The 26254-nt window shown below is 38.4% G+C and overlaps 1 protein-coding gene across 1 annotated transcript in view; it reads right to left on the bottom strand.

Moving 5' to 3' along the window:
* Nucleotides 1-26254, bottom strand: part of DZIP1 (DAZ interacting zinc finger protein 1) — a 45774-nt gene continuing 19520 nt past the window's right edge. Inside the window, exons 8-20 of the mRNA XM_074153603.1 lie at nucleotides 24951-25013; nucleotides 23542-23682; nucleotides 20421-20469; nucleotides 19079-19135; nucleotides 11707-11766; nucleotides 6697-6842; nucleotides 6174-6369; nucleotides 5691-5820; nucleotides 5455-5505; nucleotides 4489-4691; nucleotides 3983-4113; nucleotides 852-1020; nucleotides 1-83 (exon numbers count right to left, since the gene is read on the bottom strand). Of these exons, the coding sequence (XP_074009704.1) occupies nucleotides 1-83; nucleotides 852-1020; nucleotides 3983-4113; nucleotides 4489-4691; nucleotides 5455-5505; nucleotides 5691-5820; nucleotides 6174-6369; nucleotides 6697-6842; nucleotides 11707-11766; nucleotides 19079-19135; nucleotides 20421-20469; nucleotides 23542-23682; nucleotides 24951-25013 (1479 nt within the window). The remainder of the gene's footprint in view (nucleotides 84-851; nucleotides 1021-3982; nucleotides 4114-4488; nucleotides 4692-5454; nucleotides 5506-5690; nucleotides 5821-6173; nucleotides 6370-6696; nucleotides 6843-11706; nucleotides 11767-19078; nucleotides 19136-20420; nucleotides 20470-23541; nucleotides 23683-24950; nucleotides 25014-26254) is intronic.

Below are 26254 nucleotides of genomic sequence, written 5' to 3'. Positions count from 1 at the left end.
TTATATATCTGAAGAATCACTCCAGTCTGTTACCGTGACTAAGCTGCTTTTTAACGTGCTTGTATTATCAGCTTCATGAAGGCCTGTTAAAATAACAACAACAAAAAAAAATATTAACAATTATTAATAACATTTGGGGGGTATTTTTACCTTGGATTTACCTACGAGATAAAATCACGTGCTGTGTGAGCAAACACCTGTGGGCTTCAGGAAGTCCAGAATTTCAACCGGTGAGAAAATTACATGTGTTTGTAATATGAAGGCTGTTTCTGTCACAGAATACAATGCGCAGTACAAGCAGTCAGCGTCGACATTACTTTCCCTTTAAAAATAACCTGCAGTATCTTTGTACAACTGACACTGCTTTAAGCATACTGAAACGTTAGGGCTAGAAACTACTAAAAAAGTTTTATGTCAGACTGAGGTTATTACTTTACCAGTAGCTCAAATATTTATCTCAGTCTGGTAAGTCACTTAGGTATCTTGAACAAACCTGAAATTTTATTATTATTCACAAGATAAAGTAGGAAAGTTTCCTTCATCCCTTAAATTTGGGGAGGGATTTAAGAAAAATCCCAGATGATTAGTTTTTAAGATGAGGTTGAAGCCTGATAGTACTATGTGTTTTAAAATCTCCAATTTAAGTTTCTTGGCATCTCTTTGTATTTATGTGTGTGTGTTGTTTACGTATAAGTATGTATAATAAGTATCATATATGATATTTATCTGACATAAAACCCAGCACACACTTTTTCTTACTTGCTCTTTTGTTACTAAACAGCATATAGTGAATTACCATGTGTAATACACTATACTTAAGTTCTCCTGTAGGTGAAGAATGAATATGTTACCTTCCTCCTTTGGCACACTTCTCTTCGGGAGACCCCATGCCTGTACCACAGATGCAGCATTTGACTCATTTTTTGGAACTGTCAATGGCTTCTGACCTCTGTCATCCTTCATCAATAAAAAGTCTTCTACTGATGATATATCCCAATCATCTTCATCAACTTCTGTGAACTAAACAGGGAGAAGAAAAAACCATGCATTTTTCCTCTGTCCATTCAAGTTGTGCCGAGATCTTCCATAAACTCAACAATGCCAAACTGCTAAAGAAAAATGCACTGGCACATGGCCTGTATGACATCTGTCACCACAGTTTTAAAATCCACATAATTCAATTACCTACATTATATTAATTCACTATTATTACAGTTCCTAAGCTGAAAGTGTTGGGGGTTTTTTGACTCAGGAACTGTAAAAGTTCAAAGCTCTGCCAGTTCCATAATTGGTAGAAACCTATGTTTTCACGTATTAGATGTCTAACTTTAAAAAGGATCATCTTTTCTGGGATATTAGCTATTCCAATGAGATGGAAAGTCCTTTAGGCATCAGAAAGTAGGTTACTTACATGAAAATAAAGATATGACATTAGCAGTTTAGTTAGCTGTATAAGCATCCTGCATTCACACTAGAAAAATTTAATATTGCAATAAAGGCCTTTTCAACGTAAAACTAATTTATTTAAAGAGAAAATTAAATAATGAAAGTTAAAACAATCGCATGGTGCTCAAAGTTAACAGATGTATTCCTCTTAGGACTCACTGTCCTCGTACTCACTGTACAAGTATATTTTCAATTCAGTGGTGGATTTGCATAACGAGTTCCCAAAAATGAGAGTCAAGTCAAACAGATGAACCGGAAGGCAGCGAGTCCGTGGTCTTTCTTATCTCATCTGCTTGAGAACTAAATATCTTCATTCAGCTTTTGACAGGAGAGCTACAGCATTTCCCTGTTTGTCAATCAGATGGGGTTCAATGGAATCGAGCCATTCTTAGAGAGCTTAACAGTGGAAAGTGAAAGATGGTTTCTCACAAAGCTAAAACCTTATTTCACTGGAGTTTCTCAATATTACGGTAAGATACAGCATGCACTTCTCTTGCAGAGAAGGAAGAGTCAGATGCTGTTAGAAAACAATGTCAGGTATGTACATACTAGAGAAAAATCAACAAATATGAACATGTCGTGTCTCGAAAGAAGGGAAGAGACTGCAGTAATGGTCTATCTTGCAACATAATACAATTTTAACATTGCAAACTGTTTTTCAAAAACTGACAGATCTGCTCAGTGTGCTGTATTATTAACATACCAGGATTCAACATTTTGCTCTTTTAAATTATCTGCATTTGGAAGGCGTGGTAATGGGAAAGTCAGAGTCCCATATACTGAGAAATGCTGGAGGAAGAGTTTCCTCAAACAGTCACGAAGTCCAAACTGATTTTTAATGCACAAAATAGAAAAAAATGTCAACTTCAAACAAAATTCAGTTTTGATCAAGTGTAAATACACAGCTCCAATCAAAACCGCTACGCAGTCTTATTAACTCAAAGACTTGTACCAATGAAACACCATAATCCAGACACTGCATGGTACAAGTGAACTCAGGTAATACAGCTTCAGGTAAGCACAAAATTCTTTAACACAGTGGCCAGCGGTCTGTAGAACTTTACAAAATGTAACTTCCAATAAAATTTAACTGTGAACATTTTACAGTCTTCTATCATCTGACACTGCAGACAATTTGAAAGTAACACTTGGACAGAAAATTAAACTGTAATTGTGATGTCTGAGTTGATAATTTTGATCCTGGTGTGATTTGCAGCTCCCAGAGTCAATGGACAAGTTGCCACCAGTGGCAATTAAAAGCACACAGATTAAATGTGATAACCCTACCATTACAGCTAAAGTTGATTAAGACAATCACCCCTTTCTGGAAACTGAAATAGAAATGTCACTGTTTCTGGGAGAAATGATAAATTTCAGATTTAACTATTAGTCAGGGAGCCTTAAGGTAGTAGTTTTATTATGGATAACAGGATTTTCAGTAATTATTTGTTTATTTAGTGAAAAATATTCTTGAATGCTTGAACTGGTATCTGACTGTCTATTTCAATCTACAACTGAAACAAGCAGCACTATCTACTGTTAACTTCTAATTTGGAGTAACTTTTAGAATCATAGATTGGTTTGGGCTGGAAGGGACCTTAAGGATCATCTAGTTCCAACCCCCCTGCCATGGGCAGGGACACCTCCCACTAGACCAAGTTGCTCAAAGCCCCATCCAGCCTGGTCCTGAACACTTCCAGGGATGGGACATCCGCAACTTCTCTGGGCAACTTGTTCCTGTGTCTCACCACCCACACAGTAAAGAATTGCTTCCCAATATCTAATCTGAATCTCCCTTCTTTCAGTTTAAAACCATTAGCCCTTTTGTTCTTTTTAAAAAATTATTCAGGCAAAGATCAATTTGCACCAAAGTGGCTTACCATTTATAAAACTCTAAACTGAGGGGAAGACTAGGACCTTACGAGCTTGAGAGGTAAAGAATAACTTGTGTCAGTATTCTGATTGTGAACAAACGGTGTACTCAATGGACAGACATAAATGATAGATCTGATGTAGTTTGAAAACAGTATACAACTGTAAATACACGCAGCAGAACAAAGACCATACTCAGAAATGGAATTTGTCCCTTCATTAAATGCATTTAGAAGTTCTGTATCAGATAAAACTAGAAATAAAATATTTTAAAATAATACACAAGCAAATTCATTTTTTCCTCCATCAAAACAAGATACTAGGAAAGCAAGTAAAGAAGGGTGCTCTCTATACTGCTAGAGAGATAAAAATGATACCAACTGTGCCCAAACTTTGAGCTAGCTGTAGTGATCCAAATCAGTCATGGCATAAGCTAATACGTAGCATAGATGAAGAGGTCACTTGCCACAGCTAACTCACTGGCACTTTTCTGTATACCACTGCAGATGTACCTGAAAAGACTACTTATCTGTAATTCCAATACTGCCTTTGAGAATTCAGCTCTTCACTGCATCAAAATGGTTTCAGCATGAAAAAAGAAAGTAACACAAATATATACAGTTTGATTATTTAATGAAATAATATTGACTATTAAAAGTGATACCTTCAGTTCTTGCACCTCTTCTTTCTTAATAAATGCCTGCGCAACATTAATCCCTCCAGCTGGTTTGTTCTTGTTTCCATGGTTAGAAAGACTCTTTCCAACTTGTTCGGTCAGTTTTTGAATTACTGTTCCTGAAGTCCATAAAAAGAAATATAACAGTTTCAATTCACAAGGGACTTTACTGTAAACCCTCTAGAAAGCTTCCACAAAGTAAAAATAAGCAAAACACTGAGAAAAACCTTTTTTAGACAGAAGTCTCTCTGAAACACAGATTGCCTCTTTTTCTGCATTTATATATAACAGCATGATACACATCTAATTTGAAGTGGCATCTCTAGGCACTATATTAATATAAACACATTAGCAAAAACATGAAGTGCACACAAACATACAGTCAAGACTAGACAGTCTGCCTTCATTATGTTTTCTAACATGGTAATATTATCAGGAAATGCAAAATCATGTACAGCTGTTACAACATGCATATACAAAAGTAGTGAAAAAACCTTTGGAAGTTTTGGCAGGTGTTCCAGTTTCTTCAGTTTCACTTTCCTCTGTCCCATCCATATCGCTTTTGCCAGAAGCCTTCTGAAAAGCACTGACTTTGCTGCTTGATGTTTTTGACTGCTTTTGCAATAATTCTGGTGATATGTAATGCTGCTTAATATCGTCTTCATCTGCTTCTTCCTCTGAACTGAACGGTGGAGTTCTAAACAAATACACATACAACACGAGGACTTACTGGGTTTTTCTTATGTGAAAAAAAAGGGAGCTCCCATAAATTCTAAGTATCCATAAAACTATTTAAAGGAAATCATGCTACTAAGGTAAACTCATGAAGTTATCACACAATGATGTCTTATATAGACATGATTATTTCCATCTCTGCAACTATCTTTACAAAACAACAGATCAATATATAAGAAGTCTTGCCAGGCAAACAAAGACAGGCTTTCAAGGATCAGCAGGGAGAGAAAAATTCAGAGTCAAAGAACCTGCAGCACAGAAAGTCTGTTCTGATATTCTGTTAGATGAAAATAATTTAGGAATTTTTCAGTGCAGAAAATGAAAAAGTAATGTGCCTGTTTTGAGTGGAATCTGGAATATTGTGTTTAATTTTGGTCATAGTAAGAAAATATCAAGAAACTGGAAAAAAATCAGGTCATGAAAATCTTTAACTGGCTCAGAAAAAGCATCTGAGAATGAAACTAAAGGAAGTGACACTACCCGATTTTACTGAATGTCCATCTCTGGTTCACAATAAAGAATACATCTACTGAAAGGAGAACATGCTATCTTTCAGGGGTTATAATAATAAATTGAAATGGAATAATACTTTAAAACAAAATATTAAACATGGAGTCCAGAAGGTGTTTATAATTTCAGCTTGATAATAGCTTTTGCATGGCAAGCATGTGAATATTCGGTCACCAAATATGTTTTCTTCAAAAATACAAAGGAATAAAACATACGTGATACTAGATGTCTTTCTGGGTACTCCATTTCCATAAAGCTTCATGGATCTAAAAATAACAAGACAAGTTATTTCAAGACTGACAGTCAACCAAGTAAGCATAAAGTTTATACAGAAGTAATATGAATTCTTTGCTTACAATATTAGGAGGAAAAGTTCACATCAGTCACAAAAAACCCAAACCCGTATGATTGTTACCTGAGGTATGAGTACTATGAGAAGAGTATCTCTTACTTTGGTGTAGATGTATTCTCAGCAACGGCTGTTCTTTGTTCAGCTGGGCGGACAGCTGTTGAAGACCGTTTCACTGGTTTTCGTGGTGTGTCAAATGAGGAAATTCCCGATTGATTGAACTTCTGTTTATCTACAAGAGAAGTTATCTATCTCGTTATCAGAAACAATGTTTGGTATCTTTCATATTTCACTCCCAAAATTAAAGATGTCTCTGTTGTCGATTATAGTTTAATAAGAAAGAAGAAAAAAAGTAACTTTTTTCTTCAAAGCAGTTCAGAGTTACCATGTATATTGCCAGTACAGGAGCTAAGATTTCTGCAGCTAAGCACAGTATCAAGAACCCTTTAAAGGAAACTGTTTAGTTGGCTGTAACAACACAGAATATTTATGTGAAAAATTATGAAAACAGCTACACAGAAATGTTTCTAAATAAAACCTTAAGTACCAGTTATAAAATGTAAGAAAAAAAGGGGGGGTTTTAACCTTCTGAAGGAAGCTGAGGACAGGAAACAGTTCTATTACAAGATGATGATTTCTCTTCAACCCTAAAGCTAACTTGGCGTTCAAGATGCTCTCGAATTCGCTGAATGTCAGGCTCTTGCTTCTGTTTGCAGGCTCTAGCAGATTCAATTGCACGCAAAATTTTATTTAAGCGATCATTTGGGATACCACGAACACCCTAAGGAAACAAATTGTATTGTAAACATAAAGGCTATTATTTCTGGGATTTATATCCTACGATTATATACATGCTTTTAAACTTCAAACATCATGAAGCTTGTAGAAAAATCACAGAAGTTGGTAACACTGCTCACAGGTATAGCCACATCCTCCATAGCTCTAATTTGATGGACATGCCCTCAGGTTAATGAATTAAACTTATTTATAACGTGGAAACTTAGCTTTGGATTTTATAGGCTTAGGGTTGAGGTACAGGAGTGAAAGAGAATAGCAAAAAAGTGGGACAAAGATTACCCCTCTTTTAAATAACTCAAAATAATCTTACTGCTTTAATTCCCAAGGATTCCAGCTTCTCCTCCAGGGCTTGCTCCAAAACAACTCGCAATTCTTTAGTTAAAGAAGGATCAGTCTTCAAAGCATTTATTAAATAATGGTTACTTCTACCTGTTTTATGATCACCTTTCTCAATTTCTGAAATAAGAATGGAAAAATGCATTTAAGAGACATTCGAAAAATCCATAGTACATGAGACAATTAAAAACTGCATTGAAGCATGCATTTTTTTAGAAACACTGTAGACATACATATGCACTTTTTGTCTACACGGAGTTGTATTCTTTTGAAAATCTTGGGCTAGCTTACAAAGGTGAACTCACTGGGAATCTATAACTCAGTACATTGTACTCACCATCTTAAGTATCTTTTATTTTTCTTGTTACAGAATCACTATAAAGATATGTGCCTGAATATTTAGCAACAAAGATCTTTACTTTTAGAACTGTACTTGAAAATTTCTGATAAAGAAAGATTATCTTCTGATACTGAAGTTCTCTACAAGTGGTATTTCAAATCAAGGCTGAACTCTAGCAGGAATTAAACAGGAATATGACAAAATTGTTCTCAAGAAAAGCTTCAAGCAACATAATGTTCTCTGATAACAAAAAACCAAACAAACCACCACTGAAATCAAATATTTGGGAAGTTGTAGCACTTTCAAAAGTCTTGGTAAAGACAAAACCCTAGTCTGAAGCAGACTGTTTCCCAGAATATACATGATGAATAATACTTATCTTCAATACTCTTTCAAGGACAAAGTTCAGTGTCGTGTTTTCTTCTATGCAGGTCCATGACACCATACACACTTAAAAGCAGACAAAGAAGTTTCTATCTCTTTCCCTTACGTTAAGTGTCCCTAGTGACATGAACTCTTATGCAAGAAATAAAGAATCATCTAGACAGATTCTTCCATCTAAACTAAAGATTGACATTTAAGTTAGGCACAAGTATTATAGGGTCATACAAGGGAGTAAAGAAGCAAAACCATTTGGAACCTGCCTATGAAGTGTCTCTGGCAGGACAAAGTTTTACCAAATGCCACTTGGACCAAGCGAACCAATAATCTGTGGGACCACGGTAGCTCCTGCTGCCCGGCAGTGGTCAGCAAAGCATACATCCCAGGAAAGCAGGCTGTAAACCACACTCCCAACTTCACCCCCTGAAATAAAAGGTAAAGCTTGGACAGGTGTTTGCCTCTCTCCAGTGTGAGTTACGGGGCAGCAGAGTCATTTGCCAGCCCACGGATGAGGGTATAAACAAAGAAGTAATTCCAAATTGTGACTTTCAAATGTTTTCTTTCAAAGAAAAAAAGGGCCACTTTCCCTATTTTTAAACAATGATTGCTTAAAAAGCAGTTCCATTTAGTTTTCATTTTTCTTTAAGGGAAAGATAAGCATCCTGAAGAGGACCCTGAGGCTTTTTTTGCCTCAAGATACACAAATGATATTTAGGTTGTTTTGAGGAAGTGGCTTTCGATGGATCCTGGAAAGAACTCTAGGTAATGAAAACAGAAAAAGAGCCCAGGTACCATACTAAGAGATCTGTGCTGAGGAGAACAGAATCTGGCTGAAATCTGAACTGGCTTTGGGAACTGTGTGGACAAGTCAGTCCCTGACAGAAGCAGGATTAAAAGTGATTTGGCTGGAGAGCCGAGTCCTAGAAGAGGCCAACTACTGGTCAGTGCGGAAACACGGGGAAATCAGACTATCCTCTGGCAGGAAAAGGTGCATTATCTTGTATGGAATCCTCAGAAATCCAGATATGAGACATTTTAAAGTGGAAGGCTCCAGGGAGCCTTCCGAAAATCCTGTCCCTTTCAGATGTTAATCCTTACAATAAAACAGATCCATCTAAATTAGTTTTTAAATTCATAATTAATACATACTAATATGGGCAACAAGACTATCCAGCATTATCCTAATTAATGACAATATTAATTCTTGCTAATTAACACAAGCCAAATCCTCTTTGCTGGAGCCAACTATTTAAGGAACTGTTCTCTTATTCATTTCTGTTTTTTCAAAAAACCAACCCTGAACACTTGATTTGACAGCTTTGGAGACAAGGGACCTGAAGCCTAGTCCACTGTTGCAGCTCCTACATAATCCTATGACATAATCTGTCAAGTCAAGAATTTTCACACTCTCCCTTACCAATGGCTGTCACTGAAAACAAAAAAATCTTGGTCTGTCGTTTCAGACTGCATTCTTTCTTTCTCTCTCCTACTGCAGGCCATGCCTTTAGGCACAGCAGAAGAATCAAAGACAATCCATCAAGAAAGAAGGTGGCAAGCAAGAGAAATAGCAGAAAGAACGGCAAGAATGCAAGCAGTCTTTACTTCAGATCGTTCACAGAATCACAGAATCACAGAATCTTAGTGGTTGGAAGGGACCTTTGAGATCATCGAGTCCAACCACATTAAAAAAAAAAAAAAAAAAACAAACAAAACACAAAAACACACAAACAAACAAAAAAACACAACACAAAACCAAACAAACAACAACACCCCCCCCAAAAAAAAAAAAAAAAAAAAAAAAAAAAAAAAAAAAAAAAAAAAAAAAAAAAAAAGCAAGCAGCATCCATCAACTAAACCCCACACACAACACCCCACCACAAACCAACAATCCCGGGCACTAGAGCATGCCCTGAAGAGCCACGTCTACACGTTTCTTAAATACCTCCAGGGATGGTGACTCCACCACCTCCCTGGGCAGGCTGTTCCAGTGCTTGACCACTCTCTCAGTAAAGTAATTCTTCCTAATATCTAATCTAAACCTCCCCTGCCGCAACTTCAGACCATTTCCTCTGGTCCTGTCGTTATTCCCTTGGGAGAAGAGGCCAACCCCCGCCTCTCTACAGTTTCCTTTCAGGTAGTTGTAGAGGGCAATGAGGTCTCCCCTCAGCCTCCTCTTCTCCAAACTAAACATGCCCAGTTCCCTCAGCCTCTCCTCATATGACTTGTTCTCCAGACCCCTCACCAGCTTGGTGGCTCTCCTCTGGACACGCTCCAGCACTTCAATGTCTTTCCTGTAGTGAGGGGCCCAAAACTGAACACAGTACTCGAGGTGAGGCCTCACCAGTGCCGAGTACAGAGGCACGATGACTTCCCTGCTCCTGCTGGCCACGCTATTCCTGATACAGGCCAGGATGCCGTTGGCCTTCTTGGCTGCCTGGGCACACTGCTGGCTCATGTTAAGCCGGCTGTCCACTAACACTCCCAGGTCCTTTTCTGCCAGGCAGCTTTCCAGCCACTCTTCCCCAAGCCTGTAGCATTGCCTGGGGTTGTTGTGACCGAAATGCAGAACCCGGCACTTGGCCTTATTAAACCTCATCCCATTGGCCTTGGCCCATTGGTCCAACCTGTCCAGGTCCCTCTGTAGAGCCTGCCGACCCTCAAGCAGATCAACACTCCCACCTAGTTTGGTGTCATCTGCAAACTTACTGAGGGTGCACTCAATCCCCTTATCTAGATCATCAATGAAGATATTGAACAAGACTGGCCCCAAAACTGAGCCCTGAGGGACACCACTGATGACCGGCCGCCAACCAGATTTTGCTCCATTAATCACAACTCGCTGAGCACGGCCATCCAGCCAGTTTTTTATCCAGCGGAGGGTACACTTGTCTATGCCATGATTCTCCAGTTTCTCCAGGAGAATGCCGTGAGGGACGGTGTCAAAGGCCTTACCAAAGTCCAGGTAGACAACGTCCACAGCCTTCCCCTCATCGAGAAAGCGGGTCACATGGTCATAGAAAGAGATCAAGTTGGTCAGGCAGGACCTCCCTCTCATAAACCCATGCTGGCTGGCCCTGATCCCTTGGCTGCCCTGCACATGCCTTGAGAGCTCACTCAGGATGATCCTCTCCATGATCTTTCCCGGTACTGAGGTCAGGCTGACAGGCCTGTAGTTTCCAGGATCCTCCTTCCGGCCCTTCTTGTAGATGGGCGTCACATTGGCCACCCTCCAGTCATCTGGCACCTCTCCTGTTGACCAGGATTGTTGATAAATAATGGAGAGAGGCTTGGTAAGCTCTCTTGCCAGCTCCCTGAGAACCTTTGGGTGAATGCCATCCGGCCCCATAGACTTATGCGTGTCCAGGTGCATAAGCAAATCATTAACTACTTCCTCTTGGATTACAGGGGAGTTGTTCTGTTCTGTGCTGTTCAGAGTCAGCAGATTTTCCCTGGGGAAACCTCTCACGCACAGATGTATTCAGACGACAATTTCGTTTTCAAAACAGCATCATTCCTTCAAAATTTAAACTCATTGGCTATAAGGTCCAAAACCGATTTTGATTTTTGTACACAGTACGGATTATTACACTATTCAGCTATTTGGTGTTTCATCTAAAGTACTGTAAGCCTTCTTCAGAAGAATACCATGCAGGATGACCCAGTGCTTTCTCTTCTGTCAGTGTAAACGTGGCCTTCTCCAAGTTCTCCTCGGATAAAGCAGAAGAACAGCTGCCAACACTGGGCTACGTAATTTCATTCAGAATTGCTCAACCCTGGCTGGAGCTGTGGCTGCTTAGAGGTAGGTGTAACTTAGATTACTTGCAAAAGTATCTTTGGTGCATCTATGAAAGTAGGCAGCTTCAACCTCCACCACCAACTTCCTTCTTCTACCTGAGCTCTTCATCCTCTTAGGCAGTTTGAGTAAGAAGTGACCATACACTGCAATAGTGTCAGCACCAAAAATTTCCTAGTGAGGGGATATTCCCCATCAAACTTAGCTCAAGTGCCTTTAGACATATGGAATATGCCTGCTTTAAAGAGCTAGCCAGCTTTCCATAAAAGCACTGAATTTGGATAAGGAAAGCATAGTATATCCAAGCACCAACAGCAAACAGGAGACTGACACAAATATAGAATGTCCCCACCCAAATCACATACGCAGACTCAAACACAATGAAAAAATACTGTAGGTATCAAATAATATTTACATTTTTATTTTTGAAAAACACATGCCACTACAGTTTGAGCTGAATCAACCATTACCTTTTTCCTCTTCTGAAAGCTCCTCTATGGGCTCCAGCATATGCACCAAGGGTGCCTGCTCTAATAACAAGGAAGAACAGGAATACCAGACAAACAGGACAGAAGAAGGTCAAGGTCCAGAGTGGGAAAATTAAGCAAAAAACCACACTTAACGTCAATTTTCCCGATTGCTGACAACCTGCTTAACTATCACAAACCCAATGCAATGTGACTTGTCACTTCTTTGGTGATACAGTGATTTTTGTAGAGGACACCCTAGTACAACAGTCACTTCAGGCGCGACTCAGTTGCCCAAACAGGGGTGTCTAGTGTCATCTCAGATATAACGGGGTTTTAAGCCATCAGCGCAGGGCTGGATGACACATCACACAACTAGAGAAAAATCCCTGCCCTTCTGGAATGGCACCCAGAGGCCAGGTGGGATGTTTTTAGGCATCTACAATAACAAAGCCATCTAGGATTAAGTAAATGAATACCATCATTCATTTCTCATAAGAAACATTTTGATTTTTAAATGTATTTAAAAATATTGTTTGTGTGCCACTGATACTAAAAGCTTACAAGAGGCGAGTAAAATGGACATAGAAATCCTCAAAACTATATGGAAATAGTATGTTAACATATTATTCCAGAAAATTATTGAGTATTGAGTCCATACATGCAAGACCCAGAGAAATTTTACATATACATATGATAGTTTCCAATAAAACCAATTTAAAAAATCTTCAATCACACCAATATAGTGAGATTCAGTATTATCATGTGCTTTGAAGAAATCTTGAGATGTCCTCTGCTGAAAACAGCTTCCTAAACATATTGAAATTATCATTCTGCAGGCTGTCAGGTACAATTTGTTTTATATAAATGAAGCCAGAGTACAGTTTATTTACAACTTTATAGACTTCAGAGAGATCCTGAGATCTCTCCAACTTGAGAAATCCATGAAAATGCTTATATGTGGACTAATAAAAATTCAGGTTTTTAAAATGTTATTATTCAATTTCCATAAATAAATTTATTTCAACAAAAACTAGAATTTTAGTTCGTTAGAAATGTGCAAACTGTATTTTCAGCATTCAACTACTGGCAGCACAGGAGAAAACAATTTATTGGCCAATATTCTGGGCCAACACATATTTGCCCCAGCCTTCACAAGTTTTTGGCACTATAAATCTTGTTACACTGTATGGGTAGAAGGGGAGGAAGTGACATTGCAGTAAAGATGCCTGCCCTTCAGCACTTCTCACACAATTAGGTACAAACATGGATGCACTGTGATGGGTAATCACAATTAAATGAGCACTTGGAGCTAAGTGACAGCTACTGTCACATCTCCAAATATTCCCCGTGTGAAGGGGACTAAAATATATTATAAATGCTTGGGTATGGCTGCTGCTCTCTCCATTCTTTCCATACTTGCCATTCTATTTGGCCGACCACCTGCTTTTCCAAGCAGGTTACAAGCCTTAAGATTTTGCTCCCATAGAATTTACACTAAATAAGTTCTAAAAAAACCACTTCTTACGCCATCACAAAATGCTAACAAGATGCAAATGTCAATATATTTTATGGAAAAACTCAAAGGCAAAACTATGAGCGTCTGACAAATAGACTTCTGGTCTTTCAGTCTCTGAGGCTGTAAAACCTAACAGTGGCCAGAGCATTCCTGGGCACTGGAACAGGATCCTTCACACTATTGCTCCTGGCACACTGTTACCCTGCTCCAACTAACATTCTCCAAAACAACGTTCAGGCACAGCTTGGGATCATTCCCAACAGCCTGCAGTAAGCCTGTTTTTGGAGGACTTGAAGCACAGATGAGATTTTCCGGAGGGATTTAATTTAGCTGCATGGGCGTTGAGGCCTCTGAGTTTCCTGGCTGGACCTACTGGACAGTAAGCCAGTTGCTGTGTAATTGGATTTAATCTATACTTGTTTTACCTGTACTTTACTCAAATGCAAGCTGCTTAAAGGAACTGACTCATCTCTACACAAGCCCTTGTCCAGTGACTTAGTTTAACAGGAAAAGCCGAGTCCCCAGAACTCAGACCTGAAAATAGTCTGCTCATCTGCCCTAAAAGTACACGCTTCTCTTCCTCAGTATACTAGAAACAGAGGAAGTTAAAATCAGCAAAAGAACAGTTGCAAGAGCAAACCCAAAATGTATTACTTTTATGTGTAATATTGTTGTTCACTGTATGACAACAAAGGAAATTGAATGCTAAGACATGGGGGGGTGCAACATCTGGGAAGACCAGCTTCTCTTTACTTTCTCTTTACTTTCTCTTTACCTTATACATATTCTAAGAGAAATTTATTAAACATCACATTGGAATCAAATGTAAGAAAAAACGGTGTGGTTCACCACTCCTCTGGTTTATAGACAGCTGTGGAGATGTCCCCCCTTAAGGAGCCCTCTCCTTATGTTTACCAGACATGTTCTTCTTCTAGCCATCTGATCAGACCTCTCAGTTCTTACCTTTGTGCACATCCTTGAAATCATCAGCATCTAAATACTACCAAGCTTATTTTTAGGAATCATTTAAATCTGACTACCCAACTAGACGCCAAATCTGTACAAAGCAGTCTTTGCTAACTTCAAATCTAAAACAATACTGCTGATGCAGACTGAAATCCCGACGACTGAATTATTGTAACCTTCTCTAGTTGTTCTAGTTTTTCCCCATCATCTCACCAAGCTTCAATCCAATGTTAGCCTTAAACAAGTAATTACTGCAGCTTCTGACTTAAGCAGAGCCAGTTATCTTCCTCTCAACTATCAGCTCTAAAGCTAGTTCAGCTGGCCCTGAGAGGACACTGCTCTACATCAACATCTTCTACTCCTAGCTTTCATTGTAGCCCGAGTGTTGAACCTAGACAGACTACTATCTTCCCTTTTGGACTCGCACCTAGATATAAATTACTTGCTATTAGTCACTTCTCTGTTCCGCATTCCTGATGAATATCCAAACTGTGTCCTTGCCTTACTGGAAGTGGATCCCGGCAGGCTAAAGCAAGGCAGTTAGGCACGTTGGGCTCCAGCAGATCTCCTGCTTTGGACTACCAGAGTACTGGTAGAACTGGTGATTATGTCAGTCTTGCAGTTCAGATGGAACCTCAATTGTACTTTGTTCATTGACACAACTTGAACTCTGGCTCTCATCTCCACCCTTTTCTTGGCTATGAAGTAGAGATAAATTTCAACTTCATACTTAAAGCTATTCAGACAGGCTCTGCTGCTTCTACCTTGCTTAATTGATCCTTCTTAACTCAACCATAACTCCCGTTTGCCAATCAATGTCTGCCTAAGCCTAATCCTAACCCTAACCCAAACTCAGTGATCCCTGTAAAACTTCGCAATAACCACGTCTCTGGGTGATACCTTTGCGGACCCTGCCATAAATCAACTTCTGCTGCTGGCATGAACCACCTTGTCTCCAAACCTAATTAATTCTGTCCTCCCCAACAGGCCCACATCTGACCCAAACAGTACCATGGCTGAATTCTACACCTAGTCCAGTGGCAAATTCTGGACACATCCTTACTGCATGTCATCAGCCAGCCTCAGTTCCAAACGTAACCCTACCTTTATCCTCAGAAGAACAGTTCCTGTCAGTCTCAGGCTCGAACCTGGCTAAATGGCGGCGTCCAACACCAGTCTTAATGCAGGCTGGTCATATTCATATCTCGCTGGCCTGAATCCAGCCATATTAATACTAGCCATCATTAAGGCCAGCAACCTTAAGATGACCCAAACAATGAAGTGTCTGTCATCCCACATCTTCCAGAATATCTTTTTTGACAGGTACTGTGTGTGGAGAGATAGACGAAATGTATCAAAAGTACAGGAAGCCTTAATTTCTTCAGTGGATAATTACACTGCTTAAAAATTGTGTGTGTCCATACTTTGAAAAGTCACAAAATACCAGTTTTAAATAAGACATTTTCTATGCAGGTAGAATAGGAAAATATGTCTAACAATAATGAAGAATTCACACTGTGTATATTTCAAGCATATAATATATTATTTGTCTGTTCTTACCTACTAGTTTAAAAAAACCCAATCTTCTGACAGCACTATTGGAAAAGTAGTCTTCTGGACAATATTTAAAGGACAAATCCTGTCTATTTACTCTGAAATATGAAATGCTAAAGTACTTTTAGCCTGAACAGAACTGCTACAATTATCTGTAGTGGAGTATCACCTACAGTAAGCACTTTGCACTTACAATATGAAAACCAAGGATGAAATGTAAAACTTGTTTGCTCTAAATTGCTGCACTTCTTCAAGACATAAGGAATATAAGCCATGGTTACAGTCATTATTTACTCCTTTAATTTATAATCAAATTTCGCATCCAAGACCTGCCATACTTAACCTGTAATACCTGTAATTTTGACTGTCATCTGAATCCATGCACTTCATACATTTTTCTCTTAACTAATCTATGGGAAGCCATATACTGCACAAAAGCAGTATAAATATTGTTTTTAAACCAATATTCTTAAATATGATAAATTTTTGACACTTACCTGAGGCCTCTAAGTTAGGAGCCTACTCATCTCAGACTCCTTCTACATTCAACGAAGAGACACAGACAACTTCAAAAAGCAATTCACATGTTAGTTTGGCTGAACCAAACTCTAAGGTGTCCCTTTTCTCTGTTAACTGGCTAGGAAGACTACTTCGACTAAATTTTCCTCAGATGCTTCAGTTATGTCCCTAATGATAGCTGGGCCTTAGTCCACACCATGTTTAAAGACTGTCATAGGTTTTAATGAACAATTTAATTAATATCTTTCCTTTTTAACTACTGTCTTCAGTTCCACCTAGTGTTCTTGACCTAACAAAGATTAAATATTGACCAAGTATCAACATTTCAAGAGTAATATAGGAGCCAAAGTCTGATTTTAAAATATGATTTTAAAAAATCATAATTAATCCATTGCCTTTTTATGAGACATAAGTAATCTTCGAAGATAAGACAGTTATATCTGCACAAAACCCTACAGCTAGCTCAGAAACTGAGAGAAGAATGGTCAGCCAAGATGGCATTCAACGCAGACTGTGAGCTCTCTCAAGAAATCAGGAACATGAACAAAAAAGCACCAGGCTAAAACAGTTACTCCACTACTTTACACCTAAGATACCTCATTTGTAGTTTTGGTATCTTTTCATAGTGCAGATTTAAGATGTGCAGAACTAATCTTAGGATGCAAAAGCTTCCAGGCAACTTTGAAAAAAGTGCTTAAGTTCACATAAGAGAACCTTTTCCAGAATTAATTTTCTTGCAAATGGAAAAAAAGAAAGAAAAGGTAGATATTCTACATGCAGGCAATTGCTTGGTAGAAAAACTATAGCTCTTGTGATTTCAGAGATGCTCCGTGCTAAATAAATGTCTACAGAAGTTACCAGCAAGTGCTTTCATTTTCATAATGGCACGAGATGCAGCCATGATGTCTTAATTCAGTACGTAAGTCAATCTCTTGAGGAGCCATGAAAATTTTGGGAAAGACACTACAATTTCTGCTAACCTTTATATCCAGAAATTAGGTGGGGTAAGTTTAAAAAAAATCCAGAAGGGAAGAAAGGGGACAGACAGAGAAACCTGCAGAGATAAATAAAATAATCATCAGCAAAGGAATCTGAAGGAAACACCTTCTTTGAGGTTTCATAATAAACTGATAGTAAATCTTTTGTATATCAATGGCAGGAACAGCCTTTTCTATATCAAGAAATTCCATAATGCGTCACAGACTTTATATTTGGAGCAGTAAGAAATCAGGAAAGATCTGAATAAGCTGACATAAATTGTCAGAGTACAGAAAATACTGATGTTCACGGAACTGTTTCCCTCCTCAGGCCAAATGAAACTAAATGCACTAAGAAAGCAATGCTTGACAAGCTTGGTGTGTAAGCCCTTAGCAGCAATATTCTTCACAAAACTCGTTTCTTAAATTCAGGGCAATAGCTAAACTACTTGATGTGAGATCTCTCAGCTAGAACCAGCACTACTGTGTTGGTGCAACGAAGCTGGTTTGAATGAAAAATAATTGGACTATTTAAAATACTATCATTAATAATCTTTATTTAATATATTATTGTCTCCACACAACATTTCATCTATATAGTTTCACTTAAAAAGCTTCTAGCAATGAACAGCTACCTTGCAGAGGTAAGAAATCTCTGTATTAATAAAATATTTTTACCATATAATAAAAATCTCTTTTCCTTGGTTTAGTACTTCCTGACACAAATATTTTGAAATCAACACTTCATATTTATCAGTATTTCATTCCTCATCTAGTTATCTAAAGCTTGTTACACACTGCTCCTTCTCCCCGTATGCCTTTTCAGAATTTTCTGAAATTGTTGAAAAATTCTGTACTTTTTTCATAGACAAATTCCATTTCCTCTCCCCTTGACAGATTTTAAAACTAAGGGAAATAACAATAAAAATTCATTATTTAATTATAGTTCAATAACTCAAATAATTTCTAAGATGGTTTTAATATTTAAACATCTTACTCAAAGTAAATTTTTTCTATTACTTTCCTACTTGAAATGATAGTAAAGAATTATTTGATCACAGAATACTGGTGTGGCAACAACACTGTCCATTACTTTGCACACTGAGAAAAAAGTGAAAACTATTTTCACAAAGCACCAAACAATATAAGTGAGGGTTCATTGCTTCCCACTACTAAGCTATATCACAATTCCACAAGTTAAAATAACTAAATAATGATCTATATGTAACTACAGTTATGCTCTGGAAGAACTATCTAGATGAGATGACTGTCTATTTTGATTATGTCTTCTGAATTTTTCCTCCTTGACATTTGAGGTCACATGAAAATAACAATTTCAAGACTTATAAAAAAACATCTCCGCATTTTTCTCTATACAGATTCCATTATATGAATATACATATGAGGGACATGGTTTAATGGTAACTTGGCAGTGCTAGGTTAACAGTTGGACTTGACGATCTCAAAGGTCTCTTGCAACCAAAATGATTCTATGATTCTATCCAGTATAAGCATATACCAGAAAATAAGCATACGCTCTAGAAGAAAACATAATTTTATTTCCTCAATTAGTTTCATTGACCTTAAAGTGCTCCACTACTATACATGTGCTAGGAAATATTCTCAAATTATTTTATTTTGGTTTTAATTTGTTCTTTTCAATAGTGCATCTTTTCAATTACTTCATGGGAATTCTCAATGCTGACATACAGCAAAGCAATTCAAATTACGCTCTTTCAATCTAACTACTCTTACAGCTATCATTTGACAAGCAAGATATTTGAGAAAGCAGTGTGTTAGGTTTGAAAGCACTGGATCTGGACCTATCAAAAAAACTTACCGTGCATCACTGGTAGACTTGGTTTAGGTTCTTCAAGATGCTCTACAGTAGTGTTCGCTAAAATAGCACAGAAATAAAAAATAATGTAAATGTATTATAGTGAACAATAACAGACATGCACAGATTCATAAACATTGCAATATTTAATCATATTTATAAATTAAGCCATTTTTGGTGTATTACTGTAAACAAATAGTTTACAAAGTAAAAATTGGTCCTTCACGATATAGAAGTACATCTCTAGATACAGTTAACATTTTTAATACTTCTAGAACCAGGAAAAGGAACTAGTAATTAAATTGCCACTGAATGGGAATGTGGACCTGCACTAGTCAGATCATCTCTTTGGTCATGTCTGCACGTTGTGTTTGTGTCCCAGGGAAGAAGCCCTGGCCCAAAGCTACTTAGTCATGTCTAGCCTGATCAACACTTGTATTCCCCGAAGAGGATCTGCTGTATCGACACTTCATATCAATTAGTGCAAACCCTATATATAACACACATAGAGTGTAGCCTTGGAGTGAATTATCGCTTCAGTTCTACATTCCTCACATCAGCTTGGGGCCTAGCAGCAAATTCACATGATCAGATTCAGTTGAGAAGCCATACAGCCATACTATTACTATGTTCTCCTCAAACTAACCTATTCTCTGTTGTTAGATTCAGTTCAAGCCAATGTTTCTGCTAATAAAGCAAGACGGTTTCCATTCTGGAATTAGGATTAATTGCAATAAACTTCTTTTGAGTCACTGCAACTGCAGCATCAACTATATGAGTGTGGTGCAGGACTGAATCCCCAAAAACTATTGTCAGGTTTAGCTATTTGTAATGGTCTTCAGACGCCAAAGCATTGCACAGACAAAACTATCAGAGTTCTTAAAATTCTTTGAACATCTGTATCTTAACTCATAAATGAATCAATTTTGTCTGCTCTCTCAGCATTTTCCCTTTTGTGAATTGTGCAGCCTAAGGAGAGTCAAGCGTGAAAAAAAACAATTAAAATTACACTTCATAAAGCAAACCCAGAAGTTGTTTACATAATACAAAATAGAGCTGCCATATTTCACATTTCTTCACTACTCAAGCAATCAGCTTTGTACATTAGAAGTCCTTACAGCTGCAAAACATGAACTTTGAAAATCATGGCATAGAAACAGGTAGGCACCCTGGGAAACACAAATAAATTGCCAGTACTTGATTTCACGTCACTTGCCAGTGACTCGATTTCATTATTTAGTTAGTAAAGTTGATGTCCATATTTTTAAATGAATTGTAACATTTGTTTCAGCCAAGCTGCTGAAATCATAAACAAAGTCTGCTTTTTCTTACAGTTTGTACTTACCATCATATGGTTTAATGTTTGCAACTGATCTTGTGGACAATTCTTTTATCTAAAAGGGAAAAGGCAGATACATGAATAGTTACAAACGTAAATGATCAATATCTAGAAATGCACATTTACAGAAACACAGAATCACAGAATGTTATGGGGTTGGAAGGGACCTCTGGAGATCATCTAGTCCAACCCCCCTGCCAAAGCAGGTCCACCTACAGCAAGTTGCACAGGAACTTGTCCAGGCGGGTTTCGAATGTCTCCAGAGATGGAGACTTCCCTCTGGGCAGCCTGTTCCAGGGCTCTCCCACCCTCAAAGTAAAGAAATTCCTCCTCATGTTTAGATGGAACTTCTTATGTTCCAGTTTGTGCCCATCTCCTCTTGTCCTGTCACTGGGCACCACTGAAAAAAGACTGGCCCCTTCCTCTTGACACCCATCCTTTAAGTATTCATAGGTGTTGATCAAACGCCCCCTCAGTCTTCTCCAGACTAAAAGACCCAAGTCCCTCAGCCTTTCCTCTAAGAGAGATGCTCCAGGCCCCTAATCATCTTTGTGGTCCTCTGCTGGACTCTCTCCAGCAGTTCCCTGTCCTTCTTGAACTGGGGAGCCCAGAACTGGACACAATACTCCAGATGGGGCCTCACCAGGGCAGAGTAGAGGGGCCGGATAACCTCCCTCGATCGGCTGGCCACATTCTTCCTGATGCACCCCAGGGTGCCATTGGCCTTCTTGGCCACAAGGGCACATTGCTGGCTCATGGTCACCCTGTTGTCCACCAGGACTCCCAGGTCTTTTTCCTCAGAGCTGCTCTCCAGCAGGTCAGCCCCCAACCTGTACTGGTGCATGGGGTTATTCCTCCCCAGCTGCAGCACCCTACACTTGCCCTTAATTTAGTACAAAACAGTTTCAGTACTATCACATAACAGAAGTTGTTGTTTATGATTTCAGGAGAAAAATACTACTTTTGTGGAACTCTAGTCTACTGCCCAACGCATATTTCATTCACGCTCAATGAATGTTGAAGACTTATTTCTGTTTGTTGTCTTATGCGAATTCGTGCTTTGTACACCCTGTTATTACAAGCTATAAAGTGAAATGGGCTTATGGGCCACTTCAGCACCTACAGTTTCAATACTTCTTGCTTCAGCATTTCATGTTCAATTTTGCAAGTCCAGCTCCACTCCAGGGAAATACTTAATTACACGTTGATTTTAAACAGATGAACAGTTCTCCTGTCTGCTCACCAGTCTTGCCTATTTGACACCCAAGACATGCACTGGACAAAACTGAGAGCGTAGGGGCAACAACCTGGCAGTAATTTGATCTAAAGAAAATGGGAAACCTGTGAATCCTGTATCATTAAAACAATGTTCCGCACTCCAATTCCCAAGATAGAAGCTAAACCCAAACCACAGTCAATGTCAGCTGGAGCTGGCACAAGATATTGGACCCTGGTCCTTTTATTTATCCGTCTGGATATAGCCAGTGGAGCCTCAATTCATTGTCCGTTCAGTTTGGATTTTACAAAAGTGTTAGCTATTTCTCAAGCCCTTCCAGTTTCCAGGGATTGAGAATGCAGATCTTCACAATTGTATTTCACAAACACCAGACTCAGATCTCTCTGAACCTATTTTACACCTGTAAAGCTATCATTTGTCTTTCCAACTTTTTTAGCACTTAAGTATAGGTTTAACATTAATCTCAAGAAAAATGTGTAAAATCAGGTGTTGATTTGTAAAGAACACACCATCTAATAGGGGAATATGTTGTAAGGACCGCATAATCATGCTATAGTCTAAACTCCAGAAGACCCAGATCTTCACCCACCAATCACCATAAAAAGTCTAGTTAAATTTTAACAAAAGCGTATTTTTAAGAAAAAACAATTCATTTCAAAACAAATAATTTCATACAATCATAGACTATCTCAAGTTGGAAGGGACCATAAGGATCATCGAGTCCAACTCCCTGCTCCTCGCAGGACTACCTAAAACTAAACCATATGACTAAGAGTGTCGACGAGTTGCTCCTCAAACTGTGACAGGCTGGTGCTGTGACCACTTCCCTGGGGAGCCTGTTTCAGTGACCGACCACCCTCTCTGTGAAGAACCTTTCCCTAATGTCCAACATGAACTTCCTTGACACAGCTTCATTCCATTTCCTCATGTCCTGTTGCTGGTCACCAGCTCCCCTTCTGCTGCCCACTTGAGGAAGTTGTAGACTGCAGTGAGGTCAGACCTCAGCCTTCTCTTCTCCAAGCTGAACAAGCCAAGTGACCTCAGCTGCTCCTCTGAAGTCTTACCCTTGAGACCTTTCACCATCTTGGTTTCCCTCTTCTGGACACACTCTAATAGTTTGATGTCCTTCTTGTATTGAGGCACCCAAAACTACGCAGGGTACTCAAGGTGGGGCCGCATCAGTGCAGTGCAGAGTGGGACAATGTCCTCCCTCGACTGGCTAGCGATGCTGTGCTTGATGCACCCCAGGATATGGTTGGCCCTTTTGGCTGCCAGGGCACACTGTTGACTCAAATTCAACTTGCCATCAACCCAAATCCCCAGATCTCTTTCTACAGGGCTGTCCTCCAGCCTCTTGTACCCCAATTTGTAGGTATCACCAGGATTACACAGTCCCAGGTGTATAAACTGGCACTTGCTCTTGTTACATTTCATATGGTAATAATTTAGTTAATTATTCTCACAGTGATAAAAACAGTACTTTATTTTTAGTGTGAGAAGTCATGTATTTTCAGATTCCGAACACTAGCTTTCATTATGATTATTTTATGGCAGATTAAATCCTGTTCACCATCAGAAATTTTTCATCTGCACAGGTCTTTGGTGACTGTGACCTAGTAATCTTCTAACTTTGTTCTGAACTTATTAAAAACATTTGGTGTATTAATCCTCTCCTTCTAAACTGTGTTTTAATTCCTGGTTTACATTCCTGTCTCTTTTCCAGATCTATTCTTATTTATCAACATAATTTACAAAGTTTAACTACAACAATACTACTACAAATTGGGAATATTAGCTATGCAACCAGAGATACATCAAAGACCAAACGCTAGTAAAATGTTTCTCTATGTCCTATATGCTCTGAAACACTGAGTGCTTCACAAAACAGACCTGCTTCTTTTGAGTAATAATCAGATCATTCTGCTCCTGAAGCCTCTGCCCCAACTCTTCTATCCTCCTCTTGTAAAAGGTGTTATTTTTATTCAGGTCTTCTCTCACTGATGATTTAAGCTTCTCAATCTGTGACAGCAGCTAGAAAGCAATCAGAAGAAAAGGAACTTGATATTAATATTATAGAAAATATTTTAATGCTATAGAGTTTAAACAAGCAAGTGTCATACTTCAATATTTTTAACACTTTTTTTTTTTTTTCAGCAAAAACATAATGTCTCCTGTGATTTCATTGGGACTTGCATATACTACAAAACAGTTGTCTGGATCACTTTTTATGTACACAGGGAAGACTACCTAAATTGCAGTACAAAAAAAGGGACATACACACACGTTGCTGAGGTTGCCTAAAAATAAGATTGCAGGAAAAAAAAGCATACAACTCTATAAAAACGGTTTGGTTAGAAATAGTGTAAAATATGGGTATTTTAAGGTGATGAGATGTGAATTTGCATGATAAACCTAATATATTAGCTCTGAACATAGAAGAAAGGGAACAATATTTTAGGTGCATCATCCCAAAAGTAATACTTACATTACTCCTCCCTTATTCTATTCTTGTACTGTATGTGGGTGTATCATTAACTACATCCTTTTTGGGGAACGTTCCATGGTTCCTCCCCACTGCTTCCTTGCCAGAGGAGGAGAAGTATTGGTCAGACCACTATGATCTGCTCAGTTCTTACATGGTCACGCAGATGAAAGGAAAATGAAAGGAAAAGAAGCAAGAGAAACAAAGCAGTAAAGAGATTAAAAGGAAATGCAGACATAAAAAAAAATCTGAGGAATAAAGCTTTGTATAGTAAAATATATAAACTGATGCAAAATAAAATGCCATGGTGTTTTTTCCTGGAAAAGCTGAACAGATTCTGCATTAGGAAGCTACAACAGAGAAAGCAGCAGAGAAGTGATAGAAAAGAGAAAAAAAAGATTGAGACATAGGCCATCAGTCCATGGTAGCAGAAGGTACAGGGCAGATGAAAGCTACATGTTGGCAAGTTATACCTCAACTATCCAGCATACCCAAATAACACAGAAAACACTGTATAATACAGTGCCCACAAAATTAGTTGTAAGCTCTTCGAAAGAGAGATACAGTTTCAAGTGTCTGTCAGATACTTAAATGATATATTCTGTTTCGACCCCGGCCTTAACTGGAATGTCAAGATCCCAGCATAACAGAAATACAGAGATAATAAGCGCATGTAAGAGGACACACTCTTAGAAACTCTTGAGATCTAGGCTTTCTAATCCAGCAGACGTATTATAGCATACGAAGCACTACTGAAAGGGTAAGAAAATAAGAAAAAAGTCTCCTTTTAGTTTAAGTGGTTTGCTGTGCCACTTACCAGGGACTTTTCTGTCTCATGGTCATGATGAAGGGCTTGTATTCTAGATGTCCACTTACTTTCCTGCATAGAGGAAATCAATATCAGTTCCTGTTAATAACACATTACCATTCAGTTTGACACATGCAGCTTTATTTCTTGTTAATAACACATTACCACTTAGTTCAATATATGCAGCTTTATTTTTCCAAATAAAGCACAAATTCTGAAAAGATTACTGATGATATGGAACTTGAGTAACCCCATATTTAAGACCTAGAACAGTCATCAGTATGTTTCGTACATCCCAGTGAGGTTTTCTTACCAATCACTCTAAAAACTATGTATTTGTTCCTTGATTCGTATATATAGTGACTGTAAGAGAGAAATACACAAGTATTTTGATACATCTCTGTGTATTAACAATATGAGTAGTAAGAGCAGGGGTTTTTTCCCCAAAATAATGTCATTTCAGGCACTCATTAACAATGTATTTTGTGCAATGATCATAAAACAGTATTAATACACAACTTTTAGAGTGAACTGAGTTTTCTTTGATTAAACAAAAACCGCAAAGTAAAACTCACTAACTTTTCCAAATCTTTGAGCAGAAGGGACCAAACTTCTGGATGATACCAGCACTGTATAAAGACCTTCACATCCCAAGAACCATGAAATACATAACACACATCTCAAAGTGTCCAAAAAACCAAACAAACGAAAGTAAAAAGGTTTGTGGGCATTTCAAAAGGCCTCACAACTAACTCATTTTTTTATAGGATCAGCCTGGACATGCAGGTGAGACTCAGAGCAATGCAGCGATCTTGGCCTCAGTGGCCTTTCCTCACGCAATCTTTTCTATAGGTGAGACTTGGATTGTCCAACAGCTTTGCACTAGTACCAGTATCTGTGCTGGTCAGATGATATAGTCCTGGTACAGACGTTACACCTGACAAGCTCAAGTGCTTCATATGACTCAAAAGCCAAGGGCTGACAAATCCTGCCAGGAAGTGTCTTTAACATTTTTTTCTTGGAAAATTCCAATTTTTCCATAAGTGGTCTCACAGATCAGCAGACGTAAATGGTTTATTAGAGCCTTCTGGAATCGAACTGCAATCATACTTGGTAAAGCTTACTATATTTAATAATAAAGAATAACAGGATATCAATAAATAAATATCAATGTATTTATTTATTAAGGATATGGGAAATAATTCCTTGGTTTCCATTATAGAGATTGTACTAAATAGCAGTAAATCTTTAAAAATATCTACTTTAGACATTGAGAGAGATGAGAATTTTATGTACAGATTTTAAATCCTACT

This window comes from Numenius arquata, chromosome 1 (genome assembly GCF_964106895.1).
Source record: "Numenius arquata chromosome 1, bNumArq3.hap1.1, whole genome shotgun sequence".
Taxonomy (NCBI): domain Eukaryota; kingdom Metazoa; phylum Chordata; class Aves; order Charadriiformes; family Scolopacidae; genus Numenius; species Numenius arquata.
This window is presented reverse-complemented; position numbering and strand designations above follow the sequence as displayed.